This window comes from Setaria italica, chromosome IX (assembly GCF_000263155.2).
Source record: "Setaria italica strain Yugu1 chromosome IX, Setaria_italica_v2.0, whole genome shotgun sequence".
NCBI lineage: Eukaryota > Viridiplantae > Streptophyta > Magnoliopsida > Poales > Poaceae > Setaria > Setaria italica.
In genome coordinates this window covers 3,037,578-3,054,088 of record NC_028458.1, presented here as the reverse complement: position 1 = coordinate 3,054,088, position 16,511 = coordinate 3,037,578, and the positions used below count along the sequence as shown (strand labels likewise).

At 45.3% G+C, this 16,511-nt stretch overlaps 1 protein-coding gene and 1 pseudogene across 1 annotated transcript; one reads left to right on the top strand and one right to left on the bottom strand.

The window, feature by feature from the left end:
• The first annotated feature begins 1,258 nt into the window (after positions 1 to 1,258).
• LOC101755689 (cell number regulator 7) lies at positions 1,259 to 1,723 on the top strand. Its single transcript, XM_004986125.1, has one exon. The coding sequence runs from the start codon at positions 1,259 to 1,261 to the stop codon at positions 1,721 to 1,723; it is 465 nt and encodes a 154-aa protein (XP_004986182.1).
• Positions 1,724 to 5,749: 4,026 nt separating this feature from the next.
• Positions 5,750 to 15,923, bottom strand: LOC101755283 (annotated as a pseudogene).
• Between the last annotated feature and the right edge of the window lie 588 nt (positions 15,924 to 16,511).

Below are 16,511 nucleotides of genomic sequence, written 5' to 3'. Positions count from 1 at the left end.
GCCGTGGTACCGAGCTCGCACCGGCTCGTGGCTTGGTCTCCGACGGGGCTGCCTCCGAGAATCGCCACCTGCAGAAGAAGCTGCTCTCGGCGATGAAATGCTGCAGGAGGCATGTAAGAAGCGGCGTTGTGGGATTCAGATTAGCCGTCGTTGCCATCGTCGTTCCTGTTAGTTCCTGACACGGCGCGACAGAGATTGAGCTGCTGCAGGGTGGTATATATCTGGTCAGAGCAACAATGCTCACAGTGGTGAGCTTATTACAGCTGCGTCGAGGTGATTTATACTGTCACTTGAAACCCATTGTGAAGACAAATTCGGTCAGGCGTTATCGTTACTGTGCAGCGAGGACTGAAGATGAACAGGTCAAATTTGCATGGACAGACATAGACCAGATTGTCTTCAGAATTCAGACAAGCATATCATGTGTGGACGAAGGTGCAACGAGCCCACGCGTTCTTTATCTCTACCCTCCACGAGCCCCACGATCCGCGTGAATCTCCGTTCGCTTCTCCGATCGGCGAGTTGAGGTCGGTTTCGCGCCGTGCCCGTCTCCTTCCCGTCGGTGTAGTAGGGCTCGAGTTGTGGTCACATTTGCTATTAGTCTACGGATTTCGTACAATTGGATGCATGGTGCTTCTGACTTTATATTAGCCTGCTCGGCAAGCTGCTGCTGCAGCAGCTACAGCAAACTAACAGCCACTGGAGCACCGGTGCTCAGCAGTTGCTGCCGCTAGGCTGCTAATACAATACTGTAATACAATACAGTTTCTCGCTGGGCTTGGAAAAAGAAACATACTGTAACACAATACGGTTTCTCTGGACCTGGAATTTAATGGAAAGAAAAATATCTCTATAGGCCCTCATTGAGCTGGGCAAAAACGAGGGAAGAAGAGTAGCCGAACGACGAACGAGCATACGCGCAACTGGACAAGAAGCAGGCGAAGATGGAGAGGAAATTTTTGTGCGGCCCCCAAAGAGCCAAGAGTCCGAGCGCATGCATTCACCCCACGGAACCGGCGGGGCTCGCGACGCGCATTGCATGGCAACGGGATGAGACCGATGCGCCACTTGCTCGCCACCGGCCCCTATATAAGAGCACCACGGCTAGCTCGCTCCTTCATCCCCGGCCAGCAACGGCAAGCGCAAACGCGACTTGGCACCGAGCAAGAAGACACGACTGCAGCTCTGTACGTGGTGTGCTAGCTAGCTGTTACAAGCAACGCCAGCTCGCTCCACACCCCAGCGATCGACCGAGACGATGTATCCGGCGAAGTCCAGCGAGGCGGCGCCGGCGACCGGCAACGCCACCAGCCAGTGGTCCTCGGGGCTCTGCGACTGCTTCGACGACTGCGGGCTGTGCTGCCTGACGTGCTGGTGCCCGTGCATCACGTTCGGGCGCGTCGCCGAGATCGTGGACCGGGGCGCGACGTCGTGCGGGGCGAGCGGGACGCTGTACGCGCTGCTGGCCTCCCTCACGGGGTGCCACTGGATCTACTCCTGCACGTACCGCTCCAAGATGAGCGCCCAGTTCGGCCTCCCGGAGAACCCCTGCTGCGACTGCTGCGTCCACTTCTGCTGCGAGCCCTGCGCGCTCTGCCAGGAGTACAACGAGCTCAAGGCCCGCGGCTTCGACCCCAAACTCGGATGGGACCTCAACGCCCAGCGCGGCGCCGGCGCCGGAAAAGCCATGTACGCGCCGGCGGAACAGGGGATGGGCCGCTGATCGATCATCAACTGTGTGGAGTCGTTTGCATGCATGGTGAATTATTACATGTCCGAAGACTGTGTTTGTTTTATTTTGTATGGTGACGGGGGTTATTGTGATGTGATGTCATGTGAGGATTGGTAAGCCATGTCAGGATCGGTAAGAGAGATGTGTGTGTTTAATTTCTTTCATCCCAAAATAAATGTGCATGTAAACATCAGTACGGAGTGTACGTTTCAATTTTTGTTATTATTGTATTTCTTGGGGTCCATTGTCTGGAATAAAAGAAGAAGAAGAGGGTTGCAAGCAAGTGGTTCGAAGTCAAATGAAGTGTTGCTCAAGTGCTAATTGATCTCCCTGTCATCGGAAGGAAAAAACACTAATTAAACATATACTAAATGCTAATCCCATTCAACTTCATCTCCCAATCCTTTCAGCAGCGGGGTCGTTGCTGATTTGTAGATTTTCTGGAATTTTGTTAGCTTTGCCGAGCAACGTCTGTGCCCAACTGCTGGTGGAGGCAACATGCCTGGGTCGTTGTCAACGGCAGCTAGGACAATAAGACAACACATGACGTACATACTTTCTCCGTTTTTAAATATATAACGCCGTCAATTTTTTTACTTCAACTTTAACTACCAATAGATAACGAGTTAGTTAACTAAAATAAAATATGTATCATTATATCTATTATCAAATATACTTTAGATTTAACTTGTAGGTTTATCTATTTGTAAAAATATTTGTAGAAAAAGACGGATAGTCAAACAAATTAAAAAAAGTCAACGGCGTCATATATTAAAAAACGGAGGGAGTAGTAGAGACCGATACCAGTATCAAAAAGAATCATCTATCATGCCATGTTCCGTTTAGCAAGTCAGGGGGTGTTTGGATGCCAGGGGTTAAAGTTTAGTCCTGTCACATCGGATATTCGCATGCTAATTAGAAGTACTAAATATGAGCTGATTATAAAACTAATTGCAGAACCCCTACACTAATTCGCGAGATGAATCTATTAAGCCTTAGTAATTTATCATTAGTGAATAATTACTGTAGCACCATATTATCAAATCATGGACTAATTAGGTTTAGTAGATTCATCTCACGAATTAGCTTCCATCTGTGTAATTAGTTTTGTAATTAGACTATGTTTAATATTTTACCTAAACATTTGATGTGATAGGGCCTAGAGTCATCCAAACGGGGCCTCAAATATGTTACAAGTAATCAAATACGCACGCAATCTTCGATGATATATCACTACTGACAGCTATCAATTTTTTATTATATCATTTTTGCATCAACCAAGCACGACTTTCAAAGGTATTGTATTCCTAATGTTCCATAAGTAAATGTTTCAGGTAAGTACATTTTCAGACAAAAAAAAAGAGTTCGATGCCAGCTATCATCTTCCGATGATACCATCCATTTTGCAGAAGTCATACACGATTTTTGCATCGCGTTACTAATCTCACTTTTTTTTTTGTCATTGCCAACCTGGACTAGCTGGAGCCAACCAAGCTCTTTCATTTAGCATCACGCCATCAACGCGACGTAACTCACCTAAGCAACGTTTCTTTTGCGCCTGCATTGTGTGTTCTTTCACGGGTTACAGCTTACAACACCCAAGTTTTATGCTCAGCTGTTCAGTACTGCGTGTTTCCGGCACACTGAATCTCCAATCCCTTCCTTTAGACGTGCACGCATGTACGTGTATGATTCAGGTAGCAGGTCCTTGTACCCTTAAAAAAAACAGAGCAGGACACTGCAGAAATAGAGAGAATGTGCTGTTATTCCCTGGTCTTCTCCAGCGTCGACAAACTCATCACGTCGGTGCAGGGTCTCTTGGACCTCTTTGGGCTGCCAATATGGAGCAATCCCTAAGGAGAACTCCAGCATCTACGCCTGACCGGATCGGTGGCGGAGTACCAAAGCAAGTTCCTCACCCTCCTTAGTCACGCCGGCCCGCTGACGGACCGCCAGGAGCAGTAGATGTTCACATCTGGCCTCGTCGACGACATCCGCGTGGACGTGGAATTGCAGGGTCCATGGGACCTAGAACATGCCTGCAACTTAGCCCGAGCGTATGAGAAGAAGACGTCTCGCTTCCACACTACCAGCCGCTCCGGCACTTCGCGCACGTTTCCGACGTCACGACCAACACCGACCACGCCCACAACCCTGGGACTGTGGGACATCAAGCAACGTCGGAGATGGCGCCACCACGCTTTTGTTCACTGGAAATAGCCAGTGATCGTTGCTAAATAAATTTCTTAGTAATGCTAACCTATCACTCTTGAACAAAACATATTACGAAAATTATCAGCAGATGAATGATTAGTACTTCAAGGAAAAAAATGGAAATCAGACCTCAGGATAGCTTCTTATGCTTTGAGGTTAAGATGGCTATAGCTAGAGAGAACAGACAGCAATAGGCCGTGGAAGTCACTGCCAGTTCAGTTTGTGAATGACAATGTGCTCAAAAGATGTTTCAGGCCTCCATTCAAGTGCAGCTTGGAGACGGCAATCTAGCCTTGTTTTGGACTGATAGATGGAACAACAACTCCTCTCCATGCACCATTGCACCAAATCTTTGCAACACTGTCAGGCGGAGAACAAGAAACAGACGCCTAGTGGCTGAAGCGCTGCACAATAAACAGTGGATCTCTGACGTTGTCGGATCGTTAACAGTGCAAGCTCTTCATCAGTATGTGCTCTTGTGGCACCAACCGCAGCGTGTTCAGTTAACACCCGGCGTTGAAGACATCATCACCTGGAGATGGGAGCCCTCAGGTGTTTATTCTGCCCGATCTGCATATAAAGCCTTCTTCGTGGGATCGGGAACCTTCCCAGTGGGCAGATTGATATGGAAAGCATGGGCGCCAATGAAGGTGCGTTTTTTCATGTGGCTGGCTTGCAGAGACCGTCTCTGGAAGACAGCGAGACGACAGCGCCGAGGGCTGCAAGACAATGCCGCTTGGGCCTTGTGTGACCAGGAAACAGAGAACGTAGATCATTTGTTTGCCTGCTGTTCATTCACACAGCAAATATGGCATGGCGTCAGTTCACTCTTGAGAACTCAAAACCAGGCGCCAGCACAGGACGCAACATTCATTGAATGGTGGTTACAGAACAGAAGAGGCTTCATTGCACGGCAGAGGAAAAGATTTGACTCAAGCTTTATGCTAGTGTCCTGGATGATCTGGAAGGAGCGAAATAGCAGGGTATTCAGAATGGCGCCTCCATCAGGAAGCCATGCTCTTGTATGCAGCAGGAGCGAAGCACCTCACCACCCTAGGGTGGCCGGTGCCAGCGGAGGAGCCCGTCGCACAGTTGTTGGTTTTTTCCCTTTTGGTTGTTATGCTTTATGGAACTGACGACGAACTCTCAAGCCGTGTGCGTGCGCCCGGCGAAAAGCTCGCGCTGTAACTTTCGTTAAGGTTTTTATCTTTTTAATACAAAGAAACCGTATTCAGAAAAAAAAAGAAAAAAAACGGGTCAGCCTGGCTGGCACGTCGCGTCGCTGTCTTCCCCGCGCAAGGTGAAACCGACCGCGCCATGCGCCCATGCCGGCGTCGCGTCTCGGCACAAGCGTGCGCACGGCTTCGCCGGCGGAAAGGGCTCGTTTCATGCGGATAGGCGTGTGCATCGTCGCCAGCGGAGCTCGCTGGAGGCTGGAGACCGTGGCCGGAGGAGACGGTGTCACGGTGAAGCTCCCAAGGCGCTCTCGACCCCGCGGAAGCGGCACCCGCCGCCCGGCCGAGGAACCGAGGAGTAGCGGCACTGGGTGTGCGCGGCGAGACTGCGTCCGCAATGCTGCCTTCCTGAGTGTGTGCCGGGGTTAAATCAGCCGGAACCGGAAGAGAAGGCCGCGCCACCTCGTAGTTAATTGCTGACAGGGCTTATCGCCGCCGTAGGTGAGACGTGCGCGCTGCACTGCACAACACAGGCTGCGCGCGTCGTCAGAGAAAGAAGCACGCGACGCGATCAGGACATTCTATTAAAAAAAAAGTATCAGGACAGATTGGATGTTGATGCGTGGAATGAATTCTTTTTATGAGCGACGGCTCCATCAAACTGCATCTCTTTTACACATGATCGAAGACAGAACTGATCACCACACGTGCTCAACATGCATCTGTTCAGATTGGAGATGGTACAATGATGGGTCGACATAACTATCTCGTGTTCTCAACTCAAACCAACCTATTTACATATGTTGCATCGTCCCATTGTCGACATGTTTAGAATCCGTTGGAAATTCTTCAACATGTGACAAGGGGCATCCAGTTCATTCCCTTTCTGCTACTGGACTAATGGTATTTAAACTATTACTAAGCCTACGTTACACTGATTTCCTGCTCACTGTTCTGGTAACTTGTGATCAAAGCATTTTCTCAGGGCTGCCCTTATCTCCTTCAGCATCTCATCGATCCCGATATGCCTCCTGTTGAACCAAGGCAATCCTATCCTACTATTACTAATTGGAGGCTCCTTTTGAAGCCTCCAGGTGAAGCCACCTAGGATTCCTAGGTGGACACTTTAAAAAAAAAAGAGAAATCCTAGAAATTCTCACAAAAAAGCAAAACATCCGACCATCGATATATAGATTTAAATCACCATAGCCATTGGATCTATTATGTTTTCAAAAAAATTACCCACCAATGCCATTATGAAAACAACCTAAAGTAACCCCCTAAATCTATATATAAATTACCCACCTATGCCATTATATAAAATAAACTAAAGCAACCCCCTAATCTTTATCTCCATGTAATTTGACTTAATTGTCGGACGTGAAATATGAGGTGAACGTGAGATATACATCAATGAATCTATCTGTTAGCAAGAATATATCTTTTACGTACATCAATGAATCTATCTCTTAGCCGCACATGATTAAAATGTCCACGTGAATGTTAGAATATTTTTAGACCTTAATGGTGATTCAGAGTCCGGAGCTTAGTTTGCATGGCCATTATATATACAGGAAATTCAGAGTCCGGCGCTCAGAGGCGATTCTCTCTCCCGATCCATCCAACAGGCACCAAGCTTGCGAGAACGCTGAGCTCCAACGGGTTTCAGTTTGTCTTTTGTCTTTTCTCATAGGAAGACGACCATCAACCAAAGGTACCAATATCTCTCTAAATCATCCTACTATAGAATAATCTCCATAGATGAATGCCCTAACCAATCTACCAGTACTGTAATCTCTTTGTCTCTCTGTATGTCTTTCTCCGTGGTCATAGGAGAGGAAAATAATCAATATAATGAGAATAGAGTTATAGGCGAGATGGGTTTGTTTTCATCGTGCGCGCGGTCGCATGCAAGCTTGCAGATTGTTTGATTTCCCTTCTACAATTAGATTAATTTTTCATAGCATATATTACTACTATTAAATCATTTGTTTATTGTCTGGCCTGTTGCACGCGTGGTATAGATGACTTGCTTCTCACAGTTGTTCTCAAAGGCAGATATGAGTTTGTTTTCATTGAGGAGTAACATTGCGCACGGTCGCATACAAGCTTGCAGATTGTTTGGTTCCCCTTCTATAATTAGATTAACTTTTCATGGAATATATTAGTACTATTAAATAATTTGTTATTGTATGGCCTCCTGCATACGTGGTATAGATGACTTGCTTCTCACCATTGTTCTCAAACTGTTATTCCTATCGCATCTTTGTATCGAAATTAAAATAATACATTTAAGTATGGCCAATCACGACAATCATTTATGTTTTTTATGGAATAATAACAATCTTGAGTTGCTACTGTCGAACACATGCAGATATTTACAACGACATTCCAGAGATTGCAGTTTGCCACCAACCCGCAAATTAAGCTGTTAGTATCTGGCACTCGGTAATAACCAACAATACATAGATCCAGTTGTAGTAGTACAGCAGGCAACTGAATTCCATGTTTGTAGATAATGTCTTTTATATAGAAAAATAGTCTAATTGAATCCATCACCATCTTTTGCTTATGCAGTTCAACAAGTTGCAATGGTGAGCAAAACTTTATCTGAAATTAGACCGGGAAAGGAATTGTGGAACATCAAGGCAAGGGTAACCAGATTGTGGAATGCAACCTTACTCAGTAGTGGCGAACAATTAAGTCTTGACATGATCCTTATTGATCAAGAGGTATGATAGATGTTCACTTTGATTGCAATTTTTGGTATATTTTTTTGTTTACAAATTATTATTGATGATGCAAAATTAGGGAACCATGATGCACGGTGTTATCAATAAGGCCTATATGGATAAGTTCAAACCATTGATTGAAGAAGGCAATGTGTACACAATTGCAAATGTCAGAATCACACCAGCAGTCCAGAAGTATCGGCCAGTGGTAAATGACAGAATAGTCAACTTCTTGCCCACAACTACACTAAAAACGGTCAAAGATACTGAAGACATTCCAAAGTATAGTTTCAATTTTATGAGCACGGATATGCTTTCAGCAAGAATAAATGTGGACATGTACCTATCAGGTAAACCATTACTGGCTTTTCAATTTTTACACTTCCACTCATTCGACAGCCATCTAATAATAATTCATATTTATGTTTCATAGATGTTATAGGTGTCGCAGCACACATTGGACCGATAGAAGAAACAAGGACAAACTTTGGATTTACCAAAATCCGTGATATTGTGCTTCTGATGGAGTAATTCTCTTTTCTTTTGTAGTAAACAACTACGAAACTTTCAACGTTTATATGCATGTTATAGAACTTCTGTTGAACTAGAAAATATCTTCTATAGTGCCCCTACAATTAAACAGAATGAAGTGACATTAAAACAGGACATGAAAATAAGCAGACATCAAACTTGAACGATATTGATTCCAGGTTTAAGAGATTAGGCAGCCCAGAGGAATCGAACAGCAAATTTATACACTTTTCGTCAGGAATATGAACTGCTTAAAATTGAAAGCAATATAAGCATGCATCTAGTTTTGTAAGGTCAAGAGACATACAATACGCTAGCAGCGACAACAGCTTGAGGTCTTGGATAGTCCCCGAGTTGCTTTTCACCACCTTCAACTGTAGCCTCCGATGAGACCTGATGTTTGCTTACGTGTCCATTTAGATTATCTGCTGCCACTTATGTCCTGCCTTTCTTCACAACCAATTGAAGATATTTCTAAAGCCAGTGATGATAGCCTATCATGGGCCTACAAGGAGGGGGTAAAAAGCATCGCCAGTAGTTAAAACACCGACCGTGTCAATATGAAGTCAGATTTTCAGGAGATTACTTCAAACAGAAAATCGCATCCGCGGAATTAGGAAGACAATAGTTTGACTCAAATTAAGGAGTTGAAAGTGAAGTGTACCTTAGGAAGATCAATCTTGTTCAGGACCACAACATAAGGTCGCTCCAGGTATTGGGGGTTATACATCCTTAATTCCTGCAAAAAGATACATGTCAGATCACTGTTCAACACTGCACCTTGACTTGTGAACAAACTATAGACAAATGATTCAATTTTCACTTCCACAAACAAACTTGATATACCCAATTGAAATTTTCAATCCTTTAAAAAAGCAAGTTTCATTCTAAGAACCAATATTTCTACTAACTGTCTAGAAGCCTAGTATCCTCATAATCTGAACTGGTCTGCTCTTTCTTTATTCGAACAGCCAGATACTGAGAGCACATTAGTTACACTCATCGTATTCCCTTGAACTCCTTTCCCCCCCTTAAGCTTACCATATACAAACAAGCAATATGATTCTGCTCCTGACAACATATACAAATATTTTTCAATGCTAGTCTAACAGATTCAAAGCTATAACTACAGATCATCAGATAAATAGTGAACATTGTAATGCTGAGACAGTGAGACGTGAATGCTAAACAGCAAATGGGAATGGTTGAAAGCAATTAGAAATTACTTCTCTGACAATCTTATAATCATTGACAGGATCATCTGCACCAGCATCGACAACATGGACGATTACTCTAGTTCTCCTTAAATGTCTTAAGAAATTGCGGCCAATACCCTGAAATTTAATTAAACTGGATGATGAGTCCCAAGGTTATAGCGAGGGGAAGCGGCATGAAACTGCCAAAAAACTGTAATTAGGAACCAACAAAAAACATATAAATAAAAAGCATTACCTTTCCAAGATGAGCGCCCTCAATTAGACCTGGCAAGTCTGCCAATGTTGCTTCTGAGGAAAACTGTAAGGCTCCTAAAGCAGGATCTCCACCAAGACGGCCAAGATTTGGCATTAATGTAGTGAATGGATAATCAGCAATGTCTGGTCTTGCGAGTGTAATAGCTGATAGAAGTGTTGACTTTCCAGCATTTGGAAGTCCCTGAAGATGCAATGAAGGTAACTTATAACAACATGGAGACATGCTAAAGAAATAGATTTGAAACAAGCCTCACAATTTGGATAATCACATCTTAAAATGGAAACAGGGCAGACTCTGGTATATGATATATAAATTTTTAACTAAATGATAAAAACATTTCCTGATCCTTAAAACTCGGGATGCATGGATTAGTGAAACGTCATACCACAAGGCCAACATCAGCAACTACCCTTAAGATCAACTCCAAGCTTACTTCCTCACCAGGCTGACCATGAGTTAATACCTGCAGGCAAGGAGGTGATAAAATCACAAAAGATATGATGGAAATTGTCAATAATAGGTATAATCAACTTGATGATGTCTTTTAAAAGTTTAAGCTATCAAAATCTGCCATGTTAACAAAAATGAATGCCAACAGTTCCGTGTTCAGTAAAGAATCTATAGTTGATTCCTGATTGTTAAAATTACCAGCAACTTTAACATCTTCTTCCCATGATCAGTCATCAACCAGTAAAGTGCAGTTTGTGGAAGTTTATATCATTTTGTGCATCGGCAAATATGACATCACAGACATGCAAGCGACTGGACATTTGCAAAGTCTATGCAAAGCTTAAGAGGAGGCAGTCAACTAGACTGGAACTAGACTTTGCTATCTGATGGGCAGATTGTACAAGTACAGACACATCTTTTTTCCTAATCTTTCCCCCAACTTAAAAGATCCAATAAGAGCAATACAAGTGGCACAACCCTGAAGCTAACCGTGAGTGACACAACTTACTTTGTCACTAGCATCACGCATGATGTTTGGGGCACAACCCTGAAGCCGATGCTTGCCACGCCAAAATTTGGCACTTCACGGTGCCGATGTGCTAGTTTGGATGGATGCTAATTATAATACACCACAGACTCAGAAATCATGCTAAAGCACGGCCAAACTCGTGCGCGGGCGGGCGCATCTCATGGTGGTGAGAGGAAGAAGAAGATCCAATGTGTGCATGATACGTGGGGGGCCGTTTGTAAGTGAGATTAGTTATTTTAAAAGCCACGGCTGTTGAACCAAATGAGATTTTCCAAAAGACACAACCCACATTCCACAGCTGATTTTCTGAAAGCTACAACCCCCCACAGCTACTTTTTCAAAAGCAACAGCTCAACCAAACACACCCTTAACTTAGGTGATGTTTGGATAGTGGAAAATAAGGATTGGGATAGAAAAATGAGGCAAGATGGAAATCATATCCTATGTTCGGCCTCATTTCCCGACTCATTTCCCACCGATTCTATCACATCGGTAGGGTGGGTTACGAGGAATAATTAGTGGCAAATAGTTAAATAAGAGGGTTACGACGCTTTTCAACGATCTAATACACAATCTTGGCCTCTTATCCCGCTTTTGGATCGTTTGTTCACGTAGTCGAACCACCGAGCTAAACCAACCTTAGCCAGGCTTGACGGCGCCCTCTTCAACGCTTCCATGAGTGTCACGTTCCCAAACTCCTCCCTCACCTCCCTCCCTAATGTAGTAATAACAGAACGCAAGATCCAAATTCTCTATGCTTCAGCAAATTCCGTCCTCAGTATAAAGCTAACCGTGCCAACATACTGTATGATTCTTTAAAACAAGAAAGTAGAAACCATAGTTGAAACCATGAAACCATGAAAGTATGTAATAAGAAGTTGAAACCATAACCGTATGCCCAAACAAGAACAAATAACTACCAGAGCCAAATACAAAAGGAGAAAGCATGTCTGGAAATCCCAAAAACAAGTGATTGGCAGAAGATAACTGTGTAACACCAAGCCACTTGGATAAGTTCCTGAGCACCTCGCCTTTCCAACAGCCTTGATCTTAGAAGATGCAACCTCCAAGGGGATTTAAATCTGTGTAGTCACCATCAGAGGATTTAGGAAATGGAAAAGAAAAGACAAATAAATTGAGCTACCATATGTCAACATCAATGTATGTACAAAACAACTGACAATGGCAAACAAATAAACTAGCATGTAAATTCTATATGGCAGTATTATAATAGACCAGGTTGACACATCACTATATCAGGTTGCACAACCAATAAAGAATTACCTCGTAACATAAAGGATGCTATGTACTATAATAGCAAGTAAATACACTAAATGTCATTTTGATTTTTCTAGATACATACATTTTGCTATGGACATACAACACTGCATCATGCATGATGCTCAATATACCATAAACTTCAAAATTGAATGGATGTGGAGAATTGCTCACATTGATAACTTAATAAAGAAAAGTGCAAATATACAGAGGTGAGCATTGGTAGTTTGCTGTGCTTTTCAATTAGCAGAAGGAATACACCATAAATGACAACAGTTCCTTGGAAATGGTTCAGCAGCAATGAGAAGACTTAGTAGCCCTTGGCTATTTGTCTATGACACAGTACAACCTAATTCAAGTGTATCCATTACTGCAGTGGCAAAGAATCCATAGTGACAAAAGCAATAGAACTTAGACAAGGCTAATTAAACATTATATGTAGCATCTGGCAAGCTGCAGAAAGCATAAAATGCAAAAGGCAAGAGAAATGAAATTTTATAAGAAAGCAACATAGATTCAGTACTTGAAAGAATGGCAAATCTAAAGTATTTCGATATGAAATCAACATGAGAACCTCACCAAGTACTCAGTTCAGTGGCTTTGAGGGGAAGCCAAAGATTTTGTAAATTTCCGTGTAATTATTTTTTGGAATACTACTGATGTCAATATAAGAAGTGGCACCGCTGCTAGTACCAGGGGCAGATGAACCTCTCGAGCTGCTAGCACCAGGGGCAGATGAACCTCTCGAGCTGCTAGCACCAGGGACGGATGAATGTCTCGAGCTGCTAGCACCAGGGACAGATGAACCTCTCGAGCTGCTAGTACCAGGGGCACTACAACCAATCCCGGCAGAGCTGCCAACTCTTTGGGTAGGTTTGTATTTAACAAGTAATTGGTAACACAAGTTCTAAAGTTGGTTATTTGCAATAGTGTACAAAGCAGCATCTGCTTGCTTTTCATTCCCCTGCAGCAAAAGATCAGACAAAAACTCAGTTAGCTAAGAATGTGATACAAGTACATTTTCAGGGGCAATAGGTGGTTTGGATGATATGATTACCGTTAAGCATTTTGCATGTGTCAAACACCTGGAAAAATCCAACCTTCCAAAGAAATCATCAGCATAATTCTTAAAATTAAATAACTTCCGACTTAAGCCAGGAGGTAAAAAAAGAAAACCGATTTCATTTCAGGAGCCCCTCCTGAACAAGTCACAGCATGACACCATGACCACCGCTTTTGGTTAACAAGATCATTCTCAGCGAGAACTTTCCTAAAGGCAGTAGCATCATTTGGAGGCATCTTATGATAATGTAACATTAGAATTCTGCAAAGATCTTCTTTTGAGCACAACAACTCCAGATTACAGGGCAGTCAGCTGCCCCCCTTCCTTTTCTTCAGTTTTTTTTTCGAACAATTTGGCAGGAGCACTGCCATTCATTTAAGAAGAAGGAAGCAGTTTCGTTACATGGTGATTAGCGGCTGATTACATTATGTGTTGTTGAAAACACACCACTGAACGAAAACATGAAAAGGAAAGGAGAACTACTACTACTGCGAGAACAGGAGCTCTTCCTTCAGCAGGGGGAAGCCTGTTGCCATTCTTCTTAGCAGAACGTCGCTCTGGATTAGTCCCAGGAGTTGATCAGGTCTCATCGCCTGGTTTTGGAAAATTCTACGATTCCTCTCTTTCCACAAATGCCAAGCGGTGTACATCAAAATAGCAGCGTGCGATCTCTTTTGCTTTGTGTTGAAGGCCTGCATGTTAGTCTCCCACCATTTAATGTCCGACACATTTGTGTTGTTGGAGATAGCTGCAACGCCAACCCATGTTGACATCCTGTACCACACCTCCTTTGCATAACAGCAATTTACAACCAGGTGCAGAGCGGTTTCGTCTTGCTGATCACATAACACACATGTATGGCTGCAGGGCCAATTTTTTTCTTCAGTTTCTTGCTCTGAATTTGTGACGGTCCTGAAGCTCCCTGCCTGAAATTCTCTGCACTTTGCCAGCAACTGCAAACTGCGTCTACGGTCTACCATAACGTGGTGGACCATGCCGCCGGAGATTTCACGAATGCATTTAGAAGCAGGAACGGCCGGAGTGCGGCGGCGCCGTACGTGCCGCTCCGGCGACCCGCGCGCGGTGTAAGTTAGAGGCGGCGTTCCGTCAGCACGAACAAGTCAGAGGGCTCCGGGAACCCTTTGCGGTAAAGTTGGGGTTTCTGCGACTGCGACACAGGAAGGAGGAAGAAGAGGCACCTAAGGGAAGGGACGCCCGGCGTGAGGCGGCGCTCCGACGAGCTGCTGTGGAGGAAAAGCCTCCTAGATTGGATCGCGATCCAATTATTTGCAAAAAGCTCCCGAATATTTGCATTTAAACTCTAGTTTTGATCACGATTATCGATCGCGATCCGATTATTTGCGAAATACCCCATAATATTTTCATTTAACCTCCTATTTTGAATCGCGATCCGATTATTTGCAAAACACCCCCTACAGCTTTCATATAGCCCTCCTGGTTCAGATCGGCCGTCCTCCCCCTGGTTCAGCGGCGGCGCGGTGGTAGCTAGGAGCTCGCGCGCTCCGCCGGTCCACTCGGTGCCCACGCTCGGTCCCGTTTCGCTCGCCGGCCATCTCGTCCTCCGATGCTTTTGATGTCTGCATCCCTCTGCTGCAGCAAGCATGTTCTTTCAGGTCACTCTGACCTGTGCCGGTGTGACAGTGACGTCAGACGCTGACGGTGGAGGTAGAGCCGGTGAGACGACGAGACCTGATGATGGCTAGCGATGCTCGAATGATCGATCTGACATGGAGGCGCCCGGTTGCTGACTGACATTATGGCGAGGGTTAACAAGTGCCATTGAGTTCTGACGTGAATGGTGAAGTGACGATTGACCCATATTGAGATCCAGTTATCCCCTTTCTTGATTACTTTTCCAAGGAGGTGATCGATTCGTGAATAAGCTGCTCTTCTCCATTCTTCAGCTGCTCTTCTTCCTTCTTCAGTTTTTCTGAACTTGCGATGGCCCTGCTAATTCCTCAAAATTCACTGCACAGATACACTGCAGGAGGCGGTGGACAGCAACCGCGTCGACCGGAACGGGGTGGTGGACCACGCCGCCGGCGATTCGACGGTGACATTTGGAAGCGAGGAACGGCCGCCGGAGTGCGGCGCCGTCGTACACCAAACCAGAGGCGCAGTCGCACACCGCCCCTTGCTGGAGCTTCGGAAAGCGTTTGCTCCGTGCAAGATACTGCGATGCGATACACGCAGGAGGAAGAAGAGGGACCCCAAGGGAAGGGAGGCCCGGCGTGGGGCGGAGCTCCGGCGAAGCCGCGGACGACAGGAATCGCCGATCGGGAACTTACAAATAACCCCTGGATCGTTCGTGATTAATAATCGCGATCCAACGTTTTGCAAAGTACCCCTACTATTTTCATTTAACCCCCAATTTGGATCGCGATTATTGCTCGCGAATCCAAGTTTTTGCAAAATACCCCCTATTATTTTCATATAGCCCCCTGGTTCAGATGGGGTCCTGCTCTCCAGCTCTTCCGCCGCCGTTCCGCCGCCCCCGCGAGGAAGTGCATAACCCCACCCATCTGATCAGTGATATCTGACCGCAGGCCAGAGGCGCTCACGCCATTCGCCGTGGTACCGAGCTCGCACCGGCTCGTGGCTTGGTCTCCGACGGGGCTGCCTCCGAGAATCGCCACCTGCAGAAGAAGCTGCTCTCGGCGATGAAATGCTGCAGGAGGCATGTAAGAAGCGGCGTTGTGGGATTCAGATTAGCCGTCGTTGCCATCGTCGTTCCTGTTAGTTCCTGACACGGCGCGACAGAGATTGAGCTGCTGCAGGGTGGTATATATCTGGTCAGAGCAACAATGCTCACAGTGGTGAGCTTATTACAGCTGCGTCGAGGTGATTTATACTGTCACTTGAAACCCATTGTGAAGACAAATTCGGTCAGGCGTTATCGTTACTGTGCAGCGAGGACTGAAGATGAACAGGTCAAATTTGCATGGACAGACATAGACCAGATTGTCTTCAGAATTCAGACAAGCATATCATGTGTGGACGAAGGTGCAACGAGCCCACGCGTTCTTTATCTCTACCCTCCACGAGCCCCACGATCCGCGTGAATCTCCGTTCGCTTCTCCGATCGGCGAGTTGAGGTCGGTTTCGCGCCGTGCCCGTCTCCTTCCCGTCGGTGTAGTAGGGCTCGAGTTGTGGTCACATTTGCTATTAGTCTACGGATTTCGTACAATTGGATGCATGGTGCTTCTGACTTTATATTAGCCTGCTCGGCAAGCTGCTGCTGCAGCAGCTACAGCAAACTAACAGCCACTGGAGCACCGGTGCTCAGCAGTTGCTGCCGCTAGGCTGCTAATAC

Bases quoted from the DNA above. Each gene is read 5' to 3' on its own strand.
- LOC101755689 (XM_004986125.1), top strand. From the start codon at position 1,259: ATGTATCCGGCGAAGTCCAGCGAGGCGGCGCCGGCGACCGGCAACGCC.